Source organism: Cygnus atratus, chromosome 19 (genome assembly GCF_013377495.2).
Source record: "Cygnus atratus isolate AKBS03 ecotype Queensland, Australia chromosome 19, CAtr_DNAZoo_HiC_assembly, whole genome shotgun sequence".
NCBI classification, from domain to species: Eukaryota; Metazoa; Chordata; class Aves; order Anseriformes; family Anatidae; genus Cygnus; species Cygnus atratus.
Genome location: NC_066380.1, coordinates 1,713,448 through 1,736,589, shown reverse-complemented (window position 1 = coordinate 1,736,589; position 23,142 = coordinate 1,713,448). Strand labels below are relative to the sequence as shown.

Below are 23,142 nucleotides of genomic sequence, written 5' to 3'. Positions count from 1 at the left end.
TACAGTTAGTATTTTTAATTCCCCCTCCTCGATTTTCTGGGACATATCTCATGAATTAGACCTGAATGTTCATCATACCATTTACCTTGTCTTTCTCTATCAGTTAATGCACACACTTCACTAGGAACCTCCTACATACACTGTAGCCAAACTGGAATGTTACAAAGCATGTGGAAATACATGAATTTGGTTGGACTGACTTGTACTGAAATCCATGAAGTAAGCCTGGAGCACATGCCTCACTAGAAGCAATAGAACTAGGATCAAGCACTGAAAAATTTTTCCCCCACTCAGATAGCACTGAATCGTTGCTAACTAGGGATTAACTTTGAACTAGAAGCATGAGACTGAATTTTCCCAACAGTGATTTATCATCAGTGGTTACAACTGCAGCTAAGTCCTTATATTTCCGTAAAAGCACCATTTCTTTACTAATTTTTTATGTCCTTAAACCCCAAGATTCCACAGACTTTCATGTTTCAAATTTAAGCATATATTGTGTACAAATAAACAAATCTTTTATTACCTTTAAAAACAATACAATGAATACCCAGGTATTGCAGTGAAAGAAAAAGGTGAACTCTACATTAGCCTCTTGTAATAATTAATTTATGTTTTTATCAAATTTCTTCTAATTTAATTATTTTCTAAAAGAAGTAACATCTGTCCCCCTCCATAAGAGTTTTTCTCCTTGTGTGATCTATCATTTGTTGCATCTCTTTCTTTTTTGGAGGCCTGAACACTGTTTTCAGTAATGGTCATCCAGACAGCCACAATATCAACCTTAGTAAGTGGATTATACAACGTGAATCCCTGTTAGCTTCCCCCTCTCCTGCTATAGATGCTTACTAATTTCTTACTTACAGGTTCTATTTTCAGTGCGTTTCTGTAGCTCCCGAAGAAAGATGCTTGTGCTTTTAGAAATGCTCTTGCAACACCATCTCCAGTAGTTGTAGAGACTTTCTTCAATCTGCTCTTCAGTGCAGAAACCTGAAATCACATAACCAGTTTAGATTACTCTCATATCACAAAGCTTAACACTTTGGGACACAGCTAAAAGAAAAAGCTCTCACCACAGCAGCAATTGTAACAAAAAGAGACACTGTGAATTCAGAGCTGAATTTTTCTGTTCTAAAATCATTACTCTCACAGCTAAGATATGATGGATTCTACTCAAAAACCAATAGGAAGATAAAAGCTTCATTTCAACCTTCTCTCCTACTTAAAATGGGCCACTAATATGGCGGTAGGTAGTATTTGAAAGGTAGTCCATGAAATTCTGTCATTCTTGATTAGAATCCAGGAAAGAATTTTATCTGAATTAATTAAAACTTCAGACTAATAAGGATTTACTATCTTTTTTTTTTTTTACTGATATCAAAATGAAATTTAATAGTGAAAAAACAACCCTTCTCTTGCAAATAGAATTCTACAAGTATTGTACATGCACCTCAGAGAGTTGGCACAGAAACTCTTCTAACTAATCAGGCCATCCATCACCACCAAAGCTAAGCTACTTACAGAACAAACTCCATAGGTCTGAAAAAATTGCTTACCACAAATGTATGCAAGTATTTTAGGGGTATATTTCCTTGTATTTTAGAGACTTAATGCAAAATAACAAAATGAGTTTTATTTATGCCTTTGGCAGGTTCCCTTGGCCTGCGTCCAGCCACCCACCCAGCCGCTCTCTCACTCCCCACCTCAACAGGATGGGGGAGAGAAAACATGATGAAAAGCTTGTTGGTTGACACAGAAACAGGAAGATAACTTACCAGTCACCATCACTGGCAAAAATGGGGAAAATTAATTTAACCTCTTCCTCAGGCTCAACTCCGCTCCTTCATTCCCCACTCCCCTACTTCCTCACGTGGCACTGGGGTTCAGTCAGTCTGTAACAGCCCCACTTCCACTCCTTCCTCCTCACACTTTTACTCACTAGTAAGGGTTTTGCCCTTTCTTAAATACGTTTTCCCAGAGCACCGCCGGCCCTGCTAACGGGCTCAGCTGCGGGGCTGCTTTGGAGCCGGCTGGAGCCGGCTGCGTCCAGCACAGGGCAGCACCGGCCCCTCCTCACAGAGGCCCCCGCAGCCAACCCCTCACCACAGACACCCAGCGCAGCGCAGGAAACAAAACCTACAATTTTTAAAAAGTTTCAAATTAACAATGACATTCTGTCCTTCAAAACAGTCAACATGAAGGTTTTTTCTTCCTGTTTCTCCAAAGATCTGAACCACCTGTGTGTTGGATGATTCTTCTCTTAACCTTCATAGCCCATTCACTCCCACGGTGGAGCTGTTTAATTACCTCAGGACTCTGAGGTGCACTTCAGGCGAACACAGCTGCCCCATTACCCTTTACACAAAGACACTTACCAATCAAACCTTGGCGGATATTACACAAATTCATTTCTATGCAGACAAAGTTAAAATTACTATGATCCAGGTTACCTGAATATTCTTTGCTTTCTATGTATGCCAAGGGCTAAAGTTTTAAGGCTTATCCAATACTGTTCTCTGCACTTCAGAATTTCTCATACATGCAAGAAGGTTCGTGGCTCGGTATCTCTTTCCTAATACTTAGAGCTCAGTAACTACTGAAGTAAGGTTGTGTATCTATATATTATTGTTAGTGACAGCATTTTTCTTTTCCAAACACAAGCTGTGAAAAGAGATGAAAAACCTTTCAAAGACTTAACATCAAGCTTGCTGTGTCTGTGCTGCAGCAGTTATGGGTTTGTTAAACCATTAACAAATAGTTATGTCAGCAGCAATTTTTTAGTATTGGAGACAGAGACAGAACAAGATAAATTTTCAAGACAGATCGTACAGAACACACAGCAATACAGAAAGAGCAAGCTTCGCATTTGTTCTTGAAATAAATTCACCTGTTTCTTTTAGAGGACATGGCTGCATAACGTGCAAAGCTCAAGAGTGATGGGATACCTTATGCAAAAGGCAGGAAGGAGTAAAAAATTTCAAAAGGAAAGCAGAAAACCAGGAAACTCCTAGTCATCTTGATTTGCAGAAGAACATGACTCCACAAATATCCATATTATGAATTTAACGGAAATAATTCTATCAATAATCAGCAAATCTTCCTTCTAACTCAAATGTTTTTCTGAAAAACTCCATCGGGCCAGCTCTATATACTTCACACTACAAAAGAGACATCATAAGAGTATTTATATTTACAAAGTCAGGAAATTCTGCTCTAGTGAACGCAACTAAACGCTTTCTGAGAATATGAACAATATCTCAAAATATACACTCATAGTTCAAATGTTCACATTAATTTCCAAGACCTTTCCACACCCATCCTCCATCTCATAACAAAAAGCTTATTCCAGGATAATTCATATCTCCAAAATTGTAAGAAATGAGCTTTTCTGCCTCAGGGTTTTGCTACCAGCCTGCCCTTCAGTAAATTGGTTTTACTGAACAACTAACTAATCAAGTGCTTCAGTTTTACCCCTCCTGTAAGTACATCCCTCACTTACTCCTTCAGTAGTCTTAGATTTGTGGAGGGCACTAAAGTGACTCCTCATCTTGCTGTATAGGTTTTAAATATATAAATCTGGGTATTTCTGGTTGTGTTTACTAAAACAGTTCAAAAGAGATTTGCTTTCACTTTTTTCTTCATGTTCTGTAGTAGAAGGATTTTCATTACAACTATTTAGTATAACAGAAATAAGCAAGAACATGTCCAGTATTGTTTATAAATCTGAATGCTGTGGCTTATGCCAATGATCCGTGCATTAATGAGCCTATAAGCACAAGTTGACATAATACAGATTTATTACAGATAAACAGATTTATTATTTATAGATAAACAGATTTATTGGAAGGTCTTCCATGTCCCAAAATCAAGTTCACTGCTATTCAGTGAGATAATATCTCTCAAGGAGCTCTGTTATTCTCAAAACGTAACAGCTTAATCAGATTTTCAACATGTTTGAAGTTTGTTAACTTCCACGTTTGAAGGGGTCTGATAGTTGTAGGGATGAAATATACCTCTATTTCCTGTATTAGCTTCAGTAAACCATTTAAAGGTAGTTCTTAAAAATGCAATAAAGTGTCTATATCTGTAACTTCCAAATCCATCCCAAACCCTTTTCAGTGATTTTCTTTAACAATTCATGCGAAGAACTTGCCATCTATATAGAAAAAAAAGACCCCATTCTCAGTTGCACAACAAATTAAAGGTTCAGAAGGCTAGTTACAGCCTTCTACTCCATAGAAGTAGAACAGTGATAGGTTTTTTGCTAATTCCTTAGGCTTTCAGATCATTTGTTCTTTTCTAAGACTAAATCTAACACTACATGATGTCTGTTTTCTATATACACACATTTACTCTTTCAATCAAGTTTATTGCAATAGGGATATTATTTTTTTTAAATCCATATTAACAACAACGTATTGTTATTCTTAAGAAACTGGTAAGTTGGAGGAAAAAAAATTTCATTTTCACTCTGGGATCAGTTAATACATAAGAAATTACACTACCCAAGCAGAATTCTGATTTTTTAGAATTATGTTTTTTTTCCTGTCTAAAGAAGTAGTACTTTTATAAAAATAAGACTGTGACCACTCAATATCAAGATTATTTCTAGCCAAACAGACACATATACATACAGTCTACCCTTAGAGTGTTTTTAAAGAAGATTTTTATACTTCTGGCAGTTCAGGTTTAAAGGTCAGATTTAAACTATCACCATGTTTCAAAATGCAATCTGTGCAATGCAGCATAATGAAATGGTTCAGTAAAGGTGCTAGTGGAAATTCTTTTAATTAGGTCCAAGGCTTTTCAGTTGTCAACATGAATAAAGCAAGAAACATTCTATTCCAAACAGTGTAAGAAATAAAAATGGATTCACCTTTAAGAAAACGGTTTTGTTATAGAGTTGTTATAGAGTTTAGTACTTCTTGCTCCCCTGAAAGCAGTTAATTTCCCACTAAGTGGAAAAACAGTAACATAGGCTTCCTGCTTGTGGTAACTCGCTAACGAATGGACAAAACTAAATTCCTGACAGCCTAAAATATTCACTGACTAACACGAATGTGCAATACTAAAACAGCTATCAGATATGTAAGATCTGTTTGCCGCAGCCTACCGTATATTAGGCATTGCATCAGTCCTTCATTTAATAAAAAACACAAGTTGACAGAGTGAGCTTATGCTTTATTCCTTGTAATATGAAGCTCTGACTACAACTAAGCCTAGAAGATGACACTTATTTGGAAATACACGATAAATCCATAAGGGTTGCATAAAAAAAAAATTACTACCCCCTCTTTGCTATTCCTTGCAACACAGACGGTGGTGTAGGAGACTTGTCAGCAGCAGATGCACTTATTGTAATCACAGTCCTTAATAAATCTCTTTTTTTAATATTGACTATTTTAAAGGAAAGTAACTTCCCAGGGTGCTCTCAGGCTGCCAGATTTTCAGCAAGCTATCAGAAGCAGAAGGTGACGGAGGGACAGTTTTTCACATTTCAAGTAGTTAATCAGTAACAGTAGTAAACACCTTGATTTTCAGGTACCTGACCTAAACAATGCAGGAAGTCTGACTGCTAGTATTGCCGAGGTAAATCAAGGCAAAGAAATGACTTAATCTGATTCTCCTAGCATTCTCTCAATACTATCCAGCTCCTGTGACACAACCATTAACTGGAAAGACACGTTACTGTAGCCCATGTTCATTTGGATACTAGGAGTGAAGGAGTAATGAATACTTATTCAAGATTGCTGAGAATCAACAGTATAGGTAGCAACATCATTATCATGAAACTTGAACATGACCCAGTATTTTAAACTGCAGAATAATCACAGGACTTAAAGGCACTGTTTTACTTCATTTAAAAGGCTGGGGGGAGGAGAGGGACTTTAAAATATTTCCACTGGATTAATGGATTAATTACCCAATGGCAAATGCATCACACAGATGTTTTTCCTCAATGCTGAATATAGATAGATTTAATTTAGCAAAATAAATTTTGTGTATATTCATCAGTGCATGAGTTACTTACTGTTCACATTAAGTAGCAGAACTGGCAGAATAGTTTGACAAAACAGCCATTTATGAGCATGAAACTGTTGAAGACATTTTTAGTTTCTCAGATCATAAATGCATCTAATTTAGACTGAGACCCATGGGGAGAGAGACTCCCAGAAACTCCCCATCCTCCCAGGGAAGTGAAAAATAAGAAAAAAGAAAAAAAAAGAAAAGTATAATGGATTGGCTTTACAGTCTCCCTGCTGAGATGAACAACTTGATCCACTTACAGTTCCAAACACATGATGCATGAAAGAACTGACAGAAATTCAATTCTTGCAAAGAAGAGCAGCTGCTCTCTAGTGGTCAAAGCCAAATATTAAGCAGTATGAAGGAAAGGAAAAGACCTAGAGGAGAATACTTCATTATCTAGGTAACTAAAATAATGAAACAAAGCTAAAAAAGACATAAACACTGATCCCAAACGTTAATTACACAAAGCAACACGATTCAAGTTTAGGCTTTGTTACAACAAATATTAATCCCAGCTGTATTTATATAGCAGTTGTGAAAAAAAATACACCATGTACGCTATTTGTGAGCCATGCCAGTTAATTGAATTTGCTGGCAGCACTTCCTCTGCTATGCTCCAACATCCTCCAAGATAAAATGTAGCTTTTAAATAGACCTGTGGAAAACTGAATCAAGAAATTTGAACTAATAAAACACAACTCTTTACTGTTATAAAAGTAAAGTAAAAGTAAATAATGAAAGGAAGGAAGTCTCTTAAAATTTATTACATTCCAAAGCTTGAAGTTCTGTGTTTATTGGTGAAGTCTCTTCTGATGTTCTACAGTGCGCCTACAACAGCTCCTTTAATGAAGTCTCATAAAATCTAATATAATACTTGATTGTTGACAAATCATATATATGTTTGAGGCCCAGCACTCACTGTACCCAGACATTTCTTACATAATTCCATGAAATTTACAAGTCTGTCATTTCCCGGGTTGTGGATAATGGCATGAGTGATGACCAGCTGGCAGATTTGGATGCTGGGAGTGAAATCAAAATGAAAAACTATAAAAAGCCAGAAAAATTCATGGAAGTAACTTTTATAGACTAAATGCTTGACTAAAGCCAAGATGTTCACAATCAAGATGGACCTTTTATCTACAGCTCACTGTTTTCGAAGAATGGATCACACCACAGATCATAGAGAAATGACGGGATGTCACAGTAGGAGGCACTGGGTATTCACCATTACTTGAATTTTTCGTCAAATGGACCAGCTTATACTGAGCTCCCTGCATATCAATTTTATTTCTCAACTACACATAAAAGGTATAGATCTAACTGTCAGCACAATATTTTGAACTAGTAAAAGAAATCCAGATTTTCCCGTGCCATTTTCTGCTAAACAGTCACACTCTGACTTAAAAATATCCTCTTACACCCTTATTCACTTTACTGCTCTTCCCTTTCAGCCTCTTTATTGAAGATGATTACTGTGGGAAGTAACAAGCTGGACATATTTATGTCCCATTAAAGGGATACATCAAGCATTAAAAAAAAAACATTTCTACAAAGTTATTAAAAAATCAATTACCAATAACAAGTTTGAATGAGAAAAAATAAATTCATAATTATTTGCACCGGGCAGTGCTAGAAGTGAGTATGAAATAGTCCATTTAAAACCATAATTCAGGATATAAAACGTACAAAGTTCGTTAAAGCTCATCTAGAAGAAAGAAAAAAAACTTCATTCAGAAACAAAAGTTATTTTAAAATGCATTTTTTTTCTTTTTCATCTAATTGAAGAGGTAAAGATGATTTCAAATGATACTTCAAAATAATGAAAAAATAAGTTTTGCTTTCTTTTTTCCTGTTTGGATGTACCATACACTGTGCGTTTTACATCTGTTGTGTCTGTCCCCTGCTCACCCACCAAAAAAGATTAACTCTTCAGATGAACAAAAACTTGATTGTGCTAATCCAAAAGTGGGCTGCTGCAGCATTTCTAGCTTAGGTAAGCATTAGCTAATTTTCATCAGTAGGCTTAAAAATATATATGCAAATTTTCAAACATTATTTAACACTTCATAACAGAAAAGAACTGAGGTAAAGCAATTTACTTAAAATAATGAAAGTAACACAATGAGACACCTAAATGTACAACTGAACAAGTCAAAAGTATTTATACTTTCAAGTAATGGAATGGTTGAATAAAATCATTTCATACATACCACATCATTAGGAAGGCTCTGAAGGTCATCAAAAGGTGTTTCCAGTGTGTTGGTGTCTACGTTAAGAATCACTACATCTTCCAGGGCCATGCTTCTAACTTTCTACATATGAGCACATTCAAGAGAGGAGAAAGGAAGATACAAATATGGAGAGTTAAATCCTGTGCATAAAGGTCACAAGTGATAGCATAACATCATGGTATTACAAAACTCAACCATTTTAAGTAACACCAACATTCCTGTCTGTCATCACTTGTTTTATTTATTTATCTTACAATGTTGAAAAATTAACCTGCAATTTGTGGACAGGAATTTCTAACGCTGTACATACTAAAATTTTTGAAACCACAGAGTTGCTGGTTGAGATTATTCAAGCAAAAAGTTATTTCAAGCACTTCTACTAATGTTTATCTTTACTCTGATATCCTGTTTGCAAATTTAGAAGCTTTTAGCTAAGTGAAGATTTCAAGGTTTTTTTGTATTTAGAAATTAATTTAAATAACAATAAACAGTGGCTTTTCCAATAGGTATGAGCTGTATTAAATCAAAAATGGGATCTGTTTTTTAAATTCTAGGTTGACCCTTGTATCTCCGCTGCAGACAAATTTACAACTATTTAAGCCACGTTGACACTACAGAGGTTAAAAAAAAAACAACAGCAAATTAAGACAAAAGCTCCACCATATCCTGATCTTGTAATGTTAAGTGAATCTACATTTTTGATACTGCTACCATTACTTGAGATCTCTAATCTTCTTTAAGTGTTTAAACCTTTGGTAACAGCACATACAGAAGAAAAGCGTAACCTATATCTCACAAAAGAACAATCATTAGAACATTTGACTAAATAACTAAAGGTATCAGTAATCTAAGCAAATTTAAACATTGCCAGACTTTGTTTCCCTGCTTAAACGACAGTAAATGAATCACTGTTATGAAAGAGAACAATATTTATGTATTTATTTTATCACTTTTTCCCCTAACAGCACAATTGATTTTTTTTTTTTTATTAATTGTACATAGCTAAGTCCTCTTCAAATCTAGCTTTGTAAATTCAAAATCAGAAGAAGTGTAACTGCAAAATATGGTGATTAAGGAAATTTCCCAAACATTCAAGTACCTAAATACCTAAATGTACTAAATGAGAGTTACATACTAAATGAGAGTTATTGAGGAGGTAAATTAACAAAAACATACTCATTTTTTAATTAAGATTTTGTGGGTTGGGGGGAATTGTTTCCTTTAAAAGAAAGGAAATAAAACTCTAAAACAATGGCAACGTTGAGCCTTAGGCATCTAAATAATTACCTTCAGTTTTCCTCTGTCTATAAATAAAGCTGCTATGTACTTAAAGGAGGGGGTGGAAATCAACCAAAAAAAGCCAACAACTATTAAAAAACACTTTGCAGACATTTAAGTTTAGGTCTTCCATGAGAATTTTCTTTGACTTAAATGGGAAAATATTACTTTTAATGCTTTCCACACAAAAAGCCCAAGTGGTGCATTACAAACCAGGTACTTTCCTCTCCATTTCAGGAACCAAAGGTCATTCTCATGGCTGCATCTGATAAACTCTAAAGCAATCCAGGAGTCTTGCTCTTTCTAGGAGTCCGGAAGCACCAGACAAACTGATTTGCTCCTTCCTGTTTCAGAAAATTAAAAATCGCACTTATACTCAGAGGAGTCTAAAAAGCTCCAACAAAAAGGTCTTGCAATGTACTTAACCAAAGCCAGAAGCTTGTCAAAATCAAGTGCTAGTAGGACAAGACAGAAGGAATTAAAACCTTCTCTTGAATACTGCCAAAGAAGCAACAAATGTGTTCAAACTTGTCAATGAGTGTTTTTGTAACTTTGATGGTGAATCTGCACCTTCCCTTCAGCACAACATTGGGATTTTCTGTAGCAAAGTATCGGCTTTTCACAAGCTGAAATCTGCCAAGGACCATAATACAAAACGATTCAGTTCATCATGCAAGGACTATAAATGCTGATCAATGTAATCACCTCCACATATAGCCCAGAAATAACTGCATCTGAAAGGAAGGCTAATGTTAAACTCTGCTGCGCTATGCCTTTACAGAGCGAAGACCATAACCTTACTTTAAACTTCTTAATAGTTGTATTAAGACAGGGGATTTCCCTGGAGACAAACCCTCAAATTTAATAAAACACCTGATAATAACTTGATTTATTGCATCTGGCATTGTATTTGACCAAAAAAAAAAAATCGACAAAACACAATTTTTCAGTGGTCCAGTTGTGCCTTATCCCAGAGAAATGCAGGCTGACCAGTTCATCTTGATCCTTTTTGTCATCTTTCCTTTCACTATAATCTTTAATAAAGGTATTATGACATAAATGTAGTACCTATCAGCCCAGCTGAATCCGGAAATAAAAGCATTCACTCTGTTGTTGGAATTTCAGTAAAAACTCCCAGCATCCAACTGCACTCTTCCTATTAAATCCCACTGCACTCTATAAATCGCAACTCCATGTGGAATATTTCACAGGTAGGCTTTGCAAGTTGTCACAGTTTTGTCAAAATATGAAGGGACCGCCACTAAGCTTTATATAGTTATATTCCATATTTCACAACTTCCTGAATATCAAAACAAAATTTTACAAATGAATTGATACCCATTAAACAGAATAGGCTATATTCAATAAGTTCATATTTTGCAGAAAAACACATGGAGAAGCAAAACCAAGAAGAAATATGAATATTGCTGTTTGCTTATCCAAACTTACTGCATACTCGGGATTTGCTGAGTCAAAAGATATGATTCAGTGAAAATGTGCATCACAGACTACTACTGCAAGCCTTAACCAACCTTACCGGATTCCTTGTAGCCATAATTAATCATCTAAACCCAACCAAATCGGACTAACATCTACACCTGCCTTTTATTTTATATGTCTCTGTTTAAAAGAGCGGAGAGGTAAGGAAAGCTGGTTTAACAAGCACACTGAACCCATTGTTTATGGCCTCTATAAACATGGCTTAGTAAGAATTACTGACTTAATCAGAGAGAACTTATCTCCTGGTGAAAAGAGCACTTTAAATTTCAGAAATGGCACCTTTACTGTGAAAATCTCTTAACTTTTCAAACAAACTCCAGGGGGCCTTAAACACCAGGTCAGTAAATAAGCAGCAGTTAGTATGATCTGTCCTGCTCACAAGCAGCCAAACACTTGAAGTAATTTAAATGTTTTATGTGAAAGGTAGCAAAACCACTGAGAAACTATATGGAAATATTAAGGGGTGCTCCTCTGTCTTGCGTGCATCATATGATAGAAGAAATATTAATCAATAATACCAATGCCAGTTTATACTAAATGTTATTTTATTATCACTATTTACAGCTGGCAGTTTTTTCTTTTCCTACCGTAAAAACAACTGAGCTAAACTTCATACAGATGAACAATGGTATTGGATATTTGCTTAAAAAAACAAGAACAACAAAAACAGCAACAACAACAAAACAACCACACACACACCAAAACAGAAAAACACAAAAACAAGCAAAAAAAAAAGAGGTTTATGTATCTTCATTGCTAAATTGGTGCCAAAACATAAACCAAGATGATAATAAGGTTTCGCGACCAGACACAAATGGATCAACATATTAAAGATGTTGCAATAACAGAGAAAAGAAAATTTACCTTCCAGTAATTATTTTGGAATCTTAAAAAAATCTTTAAAAAACAACACCTAGTATTTGTAGTAGCTATTTTGTACATTATACTTGAAACTATTATGAAAGTATGATCCACAAGTCTAAAATCCATTTGTTTAATGAGTTGTCTCTACTTAGTTAATAGGTTCCATTTATTTTCTTAAGAACGCCACAACTCCGCAGACAACAATGTGTCAATCTGGCTGCCAGAAGCAGGAAAGGCAGCGGATATAAAATTTTATTATTTCATGCCCCAACAGCAGCCAGAAGGACTTAATGAAATCACCCTCAGATTTACAACCTGAAATAGCTATTCAGCAGACAAGCGTGGTTAGGCTGGATGTGCCCCTTGACCTTGCAGCCCTTTGATCTGGCCCAGCAGGTGGCCTGCGCCCCCCTCTGTGCATCTTCCACTCTTCCGCCACCCCCGACCTTGATGTGCAGGCCCTGATCCTGTACAGGTGATTCTCGAGATCCTTATCACAAGCAGCTGTTGCTAACTGAGTGACAAACATCACTAGTGCTGCTCTAACACCACCGTACAACAGAAGCAAAACCTTCCGCAGTCACTAGTAAGCCTACTCGGTACCGCAGGATTTGGGTTTCTTCCAACGTGTCCTGCAGTCATCCCCCCTGCTCCAGAATCTCCCACTAAAGCACAGTGTTAGTTTAATTTTTCCAACAGTTGCATAAGAGACAGTTCAATAAGTAATTTCTCGTTTTTACATGCGTTTTACTCTTGAAACCATGTACAGCCATACTTACCATATTTGTGAGTACCGAAATTACACTTAATTTTTTAAGATTTGGATTTAAGAACACCCAGTATATAACCCCATCATTTAAGCCCTGCAAAAAAAAAAAAAACTACACTTTTTCAGCTCTAGGTAGAAAATTCAGTGATTTACCAATCCTAAATGGCTTGCAAAAGCTAAATACTACTCTCCAATCTAAGAATTTCATTAGCAATTAACACTACAGTGGAAGATGCCAGTGCTCAGGGTGTCTTCTGCAAACAGACAGCCAACAATTCCCCCAGTACTCCACGTGGCACTGCCAGCACGAAGCCCAGGCCGATCTAAACCGTTTCTCAGAGTCTGTTAGCTCACACTCTGTGCCAGCTACCTGGCATATAATGGGACTGGACCACAAATAGTGCATACTCTTGTCTACCTGAAAAAGACACAAAAATATGCCAAAAAGTGCTCCCAGAACACATGCACAGGGTTCAGAGGGCTGAACACAGCCTTCTATTCATCTGTCTGCGTAAGGGGAAGACTATCAACATGAAATGAGATCAGCTGTTGTGTCCTAGCATATTAAAAATAGAAAGAATTTTAGTGAAACTTCTTTTCCTGACGTGAACATATTTACTCCTACTAGGTTAAAATAAAACAAAATTCTGCTCATGTTGGTTTTCTGATATGCACAACTGTCTTTCATGGTAAGGAAGAACTCATCCTGACAATTGCAATGCCAATTTTCACACACACATTCACTCCGGAAAATTATACATGAATTAAGACTCCGAAGTCCCAGATGAAGTCCTCGAGTGACTGGGATCTTAAAAATAAAGAGATAAGTAAATATACTTTTATCATCTTTAACTTCATTTCTAAATACTGCTTTTTGTGCCCTGAATAGAGCACAATAAGGCTGGGCATTACTGTAACTTGCACAATGGAGGCCTGGCACAGAAGATTATACTGCCAGCAGCGTGGTATCTGACAGCTAAAAGGAACCGTTCCCAGTGGTAATGGGAACCACATGTGCCTGAATTCCAATAGGTAGTCTACTAGGTCAAGGGCATTCCTCTTCCATCAGCGCCATCATGCTAACAACCTTCACTACAGAAACAGTTGCCGAAACAATCGTTTACTAAGACAAAATGGAAAAGGCTGCCAGCTAAGTTTGACACCGCTTGTAACAGAAAGGTGAATTTAATATAACACGAATACTAAAACAGCATGCGGGATGCAGGTGGAAAGTAAGATTATGAAAGGGATGTGTTCATTTGATGGAGTTTCATCTTCCTATCTTGTTATTTATCAGTACTAAGTACTTATCTTCATCTAATATGAATTCAATTAGTTCTGTAAGCATGTTCCATTATTCATGTGATAGCTCCAGCCTTGCTTATCCAACAGCTTATAAACTTTTAGCCTTCTTTGAAGTCACTTTATGGATTGCTAAATGGAAATCTTATAAAGAATGACTAACTAGGTGATGATAGAAAAGCTGAAAAATAAGAGCACAAAACACAGCTTTATATTTTCTACCAAGATTTTCCCTCATAAATCAGCCAGAGCCCTCTGACCTACAACAGGAGATTATCTTATCTCACAGAAGAACATTTCAGTCACAGCAAATTAGATTTAACAGTCAATGGATATGCTTGATATTTTAATCATAAGAAAAATTTGTCATTTTCCATTAAAATAACTGTTCCTCCTACAGAGACCCATATAACATGGGAAACTGAAAACTAGCTAAGATGCTAACTAACTAGTTTGAAAAAAAACCCTCTGGAGGTGCGGCAGCGGGTGCATTTTGTTTTAAAGCATTGTAATTTCTACTGTATTTCTTCCAGAGGACCTTCTCCAAGATAAGGAGAGCAAAGGCACACGAAAGCAACACCAAAGCTGGAAAATTTCCCTACACTGCAAACTTACCCTTCCCTTTACACCACAGCTTCCCCTACACAAGTTTAGGCTTCCACTAACATTTACGCAGCACCAACAAATTATGCAATCAGGGCTGCTGGAGCAGAACCGTGTAACTGCAATTACTCCCCTGGGGCTGTACAGTAGAAGAAGAGCCCACCTGTCTTAACCTGAATGGAAAGCTGGGGAATTAATCTCTTCTTCTGAAACTAGAACATGTTAATTGACAAAACACTTTTAAAGGACTATTTGCTGAAATTTCAGCATTTAATGAAAAATGGATACTGGATAATGACAATATTTTTATCTGCAGTTTTAAAAATTATTTTTGATGTGGAAAAAATAATACAGCATATTTTTAAAAAATACACAACTGATGGAACATGAGAAAAAATTGCTGTTGCTACTAGATTGTTATTCTAACACATAAAACATACGATTTTATACCTATCTACATAGAAAATGACAAACAGAAGAGTAAGCTTGAGGTAAACAAGTAATGCTCAAATTAGTTTGCCGAATGTCACCTTTCCCTTGCCCAAGACCCAGACCGATTATCCAGTATTTGCTAACAAACAACAAATACAATAGCCCACTGTGTGATTTTATTTTTCTGTGGCAAAAGCACAGTTAGCTAGAAAATGCATTTCTATCTGGAAGTATTCAATTTATCCTTAAGAGGAGGGGGAGTAGAGAAGACAGGTTTTTTTTTATTTATTTCATTTATTTCATAAGGCACTTTGAATAACTGCGTTGCCAATGTGTATGTGTGTTCCAGAATCTCCAACTATTCAAAAGCCGTACTGGATTTAGTACTAAACAGATTTTTTCACAAGTTACTAAAATGGATGAAAGTTGGCTTCTCCAAGAACTCCTTTTTTTGAATTTTTACAGATGGAGTTTGGAAGGCCTACAGAGCCCTGCAATCTGAAGAAACTGAGACAAAGGAAGAGGTAATATTTGATGTAGCAAGACAGGGGTGAGACAATGCAACTCTGAAGTGTAATTTATTTTTTTATTCTATACCCATTGCCAGGCTGACCACGCAGGTCTTTCTGAGAGAAGATCTGTGAAAGCTGACAAGTATCTGCACTAAGATGTTATCTCATCCTCTACCAGGCCTTTTACTCCTTTTTTAAAATAGCTAGATACCCCAAGAAGAATGCCAGTGATTACCTGGCACTGCTATTGGGCAGAAGAATTCTTGCTCAATATGAAAAATACATGCCAGACTACTCTCTAGATATCACTTTGGTTCTGCCTATGCAGTATCCAAATTTAATTATCAGAAATCCCTTTAACAAAAACATTTTATATACAAACAAATGTACATGTTGACATTTAGAATAATTGCTTATTCACTAACACATTGCACTGTAATTCTGTACTTTATTTAGCAATATAAAGGGCATCTGTGGTCAAGCAGGGGGGAGCCCTGCATATTCTATCTAGCTCCTCATGAAAACGGTGACTTCTAAGAAATTACATCACATTAATACTGTGAAAAAAGGGGAAGTTACATAGTATAAAAACCTGAGTTTTAAAAACACAGAGACATAGAAGATCATTATTACATAAATATGCCTCAGTGAAAGAAAATGTTTGATCAATATTTCCACAGAAGGTATAATTTTTATGGAAAATACAAAAACAAATACTCTAGTAATATGCATTACTTTGTGTGATGAAAAAATTCAGCATTGTAAATTGTCGTATATCCTAAGCTTAAATTTCCAAACACAGGTATCTAAAACAGGGACAAAAGTCAATTAATTTCCAAGGGCATTTGCAATGCCTACCGTTAAACACTGCCTACTAATTTAAGTACCTACAAAAGGGCAGTGCTTTCTTAAAAGGAATGCCTCTTCCCATACCAAGCACATACACGGTGGTCAGACTTCCTGTGTGAAGGGGCACTATTAATAAGGACTAGGATTTTCACAGGGATCTAAGTTAATAGCTTATGTGGTCCTCCAGACACTTTTGAGAAAAGTTATCAACTGTTTCACCGGGATTGGAAGCAGAAGGAAATGTGCTATTTCCACGCGCACACACACAGTTAGCAGAATTACTCTGAATTGTTTATATGTGAAGCTTTCTGCGAGGGCTGGTTTTCTGCCAGCTTTGTGTTAACATTAACAGCAAATTCCTTCTTTTCAAGGTCTTTTGAACATTAAAAAATTACAAACTGTCTGCAAATGCCTACAAGAGAACTATAACTGTCAACATTTTAGTTTAATATCAACTCCGCCTTTCTGAATAGAGTAAAACTAGAGGCAGTAACTATTACAGGAAGCAACAGCATGAAGAGGGGAACACACCATGTCAGCTCATCGCTGACTGCTGAACTGCAAACAAACTATGCCCAGACAGTACAAGGTACCATTAAGACTCCCTTAAGTTTTAACAATATCATGCATACCTAACTTCAGTTACCTGAACACTCCTACAGAAATTAACAGGACTATTATATTTTTAAGCATATGAACAAATGTAAAATTAATTGCAGAATTTGAGTCTAAATCATAAAATGACATATATTTTCAGAAATGTTTAGAAAGACTTACCTCCATCAAACTTAAATGTATTCCAATGAGGTAGGGCATTGGGGCACTGCAAAGAAGAAGAAAAACTTGCTTTACATTCTTGTAACGCTGGATTAACACATATGAGTTATAAAATTAGCTACAGGAAGAGACTGGTATACTGGATTAGACTTTAATATATAAATATATATATATACATATATATATAAACAAACCACATGTTAACAAAATTTTATTCCGTATTTGAAAGACTTGTTTTACTGCAATATCCTCTCACTACCATAAGACTTAAATTTCTCTTGACATCAGAATTTCTAAGTTAAGACAGGTACATAAGGGCAGCTATTAAATATATACATATAAATTAAAATATTGTGGTCTCTTAAAAATATTACAATTTTCAAATAAATACACAGAATTTTGCTAAACAGTATTGCTTAGGAAGATTGATCCAGTTGTAGTGTTAAGTGGTTAATTTAATGTATGTAGCACCCAGTACTACAAGCTTTAATCCTTTTACTATGGGTCCAGGCGCATTTTAAATAACTTAGTATCAATCTTGAAAAATTTACAATTATAAAGCAAGGATATAAAAATGACTTTGGAAGATTCTGATTAAGTCCTGAATTATTGTGATATGTGCTGGTATCATTATTCCCTTCAGAATACGAAACTTAAATATATCAACAAGTTCTTACACCAAATTTGTAGCCTCAAACACAGGTGTTTTACTTTTGTTATCAAACAGAACGCTAAGAGAAAGACTGATCTTTTCAGTCTTCTGTTCAGTGATGTTTGCAAACAGCAATATGGACTGTATAGCACAGGAAGAATACTGAATCAAAGTTGTATCCTTGTATATACAGTATTTCTAATATTAAGCTTACTACAGAACTCCCACTCAACTAATCAGGGAAAGCTTATATTTGCATTGCTTATTAGAACATATCAAAGAGGATGCCAAAGCTGCTAATTGCAAATATGGCATATACTGCCTGTTAAACTGAAAGCACACAGACAGACACAACTTTTAAAATAGAGCCTCATTTGATTTCGAATACAGAAGCTCAAAGAGCTCATTTTCAATTTCAGATGAAAAAGGAGAGAAATGTCACTGTGCTGCCTTGGATTAAAATATCTTCCATATTGCTTTTATAAACTGGTGCCTACTGTTCAGTAAGGGAAGAACAGTGCTGAAAGAACTACTGCAACACACCAGCAGAAATCACTCTGCTTCTCATTTGGTGAGAAATAACTTTTCAAAAAGTACAATTTGTTGATAGGCATATTAATAATTAGCATGTTTATTAATATGCCACCAAAAACTGCTCCTCTGTTGGATGCTGTACCAAGAGATGTGAACAGCCTCTATGTTACACATTCTGGATGAAAACACTTTTTTTCCTTCATTTTGAAGACTTTAAACATATATAACTTCAGAGAATCATATGCGTTCATTTGTAGAATACTGAAGTGGTGTGTTATCACCTTACAACTTACTGAATTGCATACGCTGGCAAGAACGCCCCTGCCCAAACTTCACCCAGTAAAGCACTTTGTGATAGCCCAGAGAGACTGCTGAATTGTAAACTAACTTGGTGCAAGTGCTGAAGACTCTGCTTCCTTGGGAATTCCACAGGTGAGAACCAGAGCATATATCCAAATTCTTGGATACAAATTTTTACCATACAACATGATATACACTTACTACATATGGATTGCTGCTCAACTGAGGAGTATTTATTTGTAATTTTGCATGTTTTATTTGTGACAAACATTATCTCTTTCACCCACATCTCTTCATTTCCAATGGCCACATTCCAGGAGCAAGAAAATACCCAGTAATTTCACATTCAAAGTATAAACCATTGGTTTAGCTGCCAGCTGCACAAATGCTCAACTTCCCTGTGTGCCTGGCTACGCTGTTGAGGACTCCTCCAGTATGCACTGAAATGAATGTGTTTCTAATTAAGTAGTTTCAGGAACACGACAGCTTCAATCTCAAAAATACAAAGTCTGAACCTCGGCAGGAAGTCTTAAGACTGCAAATGTCCCATCTAGTGGAACCTTGGCTAATGTAATGAAAGGAAGCAGGAAGAGTGCAGTATTCCAGAAAGCCAGCCATTTATTAATGTGGCCAAAAGCAGAGCCTGTCACCAAGCATAGGAAAATCTGACTCCGTAAAAGTTAATTAACTCTATCATGTCCATCTGTCACCCACCCAGTTTATCAACAAAACAATGAGAATGCCTAAATCCTTAAAACCATGCATACCCAGTAAGATTTTATGGAACTACAAGATAGTCTTTGAGATACAAGGATCGATTTAGGATGCAACGAATTCTCTTTTCAATTTTCTAGTGCAAGTCATCACATGTAAAGACAATACAGCATATAAAGCTATTACAGGGACTGCGTAAAGGCCACAGTAATCTAACTTTTAGCAGTGTTTTCAAAGCTGTTATTTCTTTAAACTTGTATTACTACATACTAAATGATTGCAGCTAGATCCTTAATGTGCTACACAATGTATATATACTCGGACAGACTGGAGAAAGCAAAAGGAACAATTTGATGCTAAAGCACTACAAAGAGTGGGTTTAGCTTACCCATTCATAAATAATTCATATACTTATATATATATATATATAATACAATAAAATAGCTCAGATTATTGTGATCAATATGAACAAGCAAACTTTGAAGCAGAAATTTGTTAAATAATGTGCTACTTTCGCAAACATTTGTGTTAGCTTTATGAACAGTTGCACAGATTTCATTAAGGGCATGAGGTAGAGCACAAATACAACACTGAGAAACCTCAGAAAAATTTCTCTGAGAAATGTTTAACAAACATAGGTCTGGATCACGGGATAGGACCATGGGATAGGGCCTGGATCACGGGACACTGGGCCATGGCACCGGTGCACAGAAGGTGACAAGCAGACCACGTGCATGCTACAAAGGGCTCTGGAAGATGAATAGCATTTGTGATGCAAAAGAGAAGATGGGGAAAGTAGAAGGTAAACAAAGAAGGTTAACTAAACCATGGGAAAATAGTTCTTGTAAGAACTTTTCATTTTGTATAAACAAAGTTTGGTTGAAGATCCATGCCAGGCTTCATAAATTGCTTTTATTAACTTTTAATTTTGTTTTATTTTATTTTTTAAAAAGTGTTAATCATATGCCATTACTTAAATACTCAGATGCCACACTGTACAAGAGAACACCATGCACTCCCCTTCACCATTCAGACCACACAACAATTCTTCCCAACTGCTATTCAGATCCTGAGAGAAGACATACTCAAGGAGCTTTTGCCAAGCTAGATGTGTATGGTTTTTAAAGTCTTTCCAGTCAACTTCAGGAACATACATTGCTTGTATAAACAGGAGAAACACTTCGCACAATCACTGATCCTTCTGAGACCCATGACAGATTAAGGACTGACCTTCAGACCAGTCTTTACATACTGCTTTACGCTTAATCAGTCCTGGGGTTTCCTACAGCCACAACTCCTAATTACTCAAAGCTGTTTGATGGCAGGCAATAGCCATTAAGTGCAAAAGTAAGAAGTATCAATTTCTACTATGCACATTCACTGCTTAAACAAAAAGCCTGCCTCAGTCTTTTGGAACAAAGAGAAAGGCTATTACTCCTCTTGTGCCACAGTGTTTCCCAACGCAATCAGGGTTATTTACAATCAAATGAGTTATATAGGTAAATATCAAATCATTAAAGTAGCAATGAATAAGCATGAATATGGATACTGTGGACTTAACGGCTATATATTGCCCATTTATTACAGTTGCATTTTTACAATTTCTTTAATTCGTTTCCTTAGGCTAACTAGAGACCTCTTAATTATGCTCCCAAGAGGCGGGCAACTACTAATTGGAAGAGAAGCAGGTGAAATAGAGGGACACTTCCTCTTAAGTGAAAATAAAAATAAAAATCCCCAACAACAACAACAAAACTCCCACACCTTAAAAAAAAAAACACAAAACAAAACAACTGCAATTCACCAGAAAATGTAATGTAAAACCCACAGATCTCAAGAAGGTTCGTAGTTTATAGCTACACAGGGACTTGCACCATTTTCCTCCACTGTTCCAGGAAAATGATTAGATCACATTTACTACGTTCATGTCTTGATATACAAACACTGACTTAATGTGTTGCTCTTATACACCGATAGTACTTTACCCTCTAAGTAGTCTCCAGATTTCCCTTCAGATTACTCATTGAGATGCAACAGAACTCAATCCCAAATTTATCAGGGTAATTGATGCAAATTAGAAACTTGACTGCACAGAGCAACTACAAGAGCTTTTAGTGAGTACACAGATGTACCAGGCTAAATCAAAATGCCTACCCAGAGGCTCATGAGGAAGGAATCATTGTTTCCCAAGCAGCAGGAGTACTTGCCCTCCAGTTACCCCCTCCACCTACTTAAAGGAGCATACTGAACTACATGCAGATTTAGAAAACAGGAGAAAGGGAGTTTCAAAAAAAACCACAACCAACTCCTGGAGAAAGGGAAAACTGCACCAACAGAAACGTTTATTCAGCAGCTGTGGCAGGGTGCTCTGAGAAGGTGCTCTCAGAATATATTAATGTTGGCTACTAAGCAATCTATCTAATATAAAAGACTGTTTTTATCACCTTAGAACATGTACTGTTACTTCTGGTAGAAGCCCACATAATAACCAGTGTTAATTCCCCCACCCTTTAACCTAAATGATAGAAGCAGATGGCTGAAGTCATCCTACATGCATGTATGTGGTATTGAGCCACCATAACTGGCTCAGTATCCCTAGCACAAAGAGCAAGTCTAGAGAGATCAAACATTTTGGAGACAGAGGCTTTTGGCATTTTCAGTATACGAATAAGGATTGCAGGTGAACATAAATATTAAATTTAAAATAATCCTTTCAAGAGGGAAGTGGGAAGAAGATTACCCTGTCACTCTCTGGGAAGACAGCTATTCTACTTTTTCATAGTTCTGGGAAGATCCAAGAGTTGTCATGTGTGTCCTCCCAGGGAAATCCAACAGATTTCACAAACATGGAGCTGAATTGGAATATTATCAGTTGGGACCTTAGAAGCTTTTTTGTTTTTTTACATAGAAAGGTTCTACTGAAATAATATCACAGATAATAATCACAGATGGAATATACCTTTTTTCCAAAACCTTTCAAAGATCACAAGTAATACAGAGTTGTAACCTTTTGTGATTTCTACAAAGAGCAGGAGAAGACTCAAAAGCACCAACAGCATAATCAATATGCACCAATGGACAGCAAAGTCAACTGAATGAACATCATTTTTTGTATTTTTAAGAACAGAAGAACTTAAATTTTCTTTGTTTCCATTTCAGATTTTTAAATTGTTTACATCACATTTGCAAAATAAATAACCAGACAGTAATATATAATAATAAACTCTAATGTTTTTAAATAATTTTAGGTCATTTCCCTTAAGAGGCAGACACTGATAAGCAATAATACCGCCTTAAAACAGCATGAAGCTGATTTCTCAGTCCTCATAGGCAAAAATCACCTTTCCAAGTTCTCATGGTTACAAAATAAATGGACTCTATTTTGAGAAATATATTTATGGCACACAGATTGTTACTAAATTTATTTATCCAAACAATTAGTGTGAGACTACCTCTCCAATTAAAGTTCATATCAGGCTAAGGTAATCGGCTGTTGTATTTGTGAGCATGCAATTACAGCCTAATAATTATATGTTTTAAAACCATACTTCACACACTAGCTAGCTCATTTGCTGTATGGACAGGGTGTTACACCATGAAAGAATTCATTCAGCAGAGCTCAGCGACTCGTGTCTTTATTTCCTTGGGTACACTGCCCAAGTGTTTGCTTTTTGCACACCTCTGCTCCCAGCTGTGGGATCTGGACTTAGCCCCTTTTAACATGGCTTTGTCAGAAAGTCAATGAATACCTAATCTTCAAACCCAGCGTAAAAGCCTCTTGTGGTCCACATC

At 36.3% G+C, this 23,142-nt stretch overlaps 1 protein-coding gene across 6 annotated transcripts in view; it reads right to left on the bottom strand.

Moving 5' to 3' along the window:
* DENND1A (DENN domain containing 1A) overlaps positions 1-23,142 on the bottom strand; it is a 201,384-nt gene that overhangs the window by 78,915 nt on the left and 99,327 nt on the right. For all 6 annotated transcript variants that reach the window (XM_035555442.2, XM_035555440.2, XM_035555441.2 and 3 more), the window contains 3 exons: positions 17,151-17,196; positions 8,244-8,345; positions 865-990 (listed from right to left, as the gene is read on the bottom strand). In XM_035555442.2, coding sequence (XP_035411335.1) covers positions 865-990; positions 8,244-8,345; positions 17,151-17,196 — 274 coding nt within the window. The remainder of the gene's footprint in view (positions 1-864; positions 991-8,243; positions 8,346-17,150; positions 17,197-23,142) is intronic.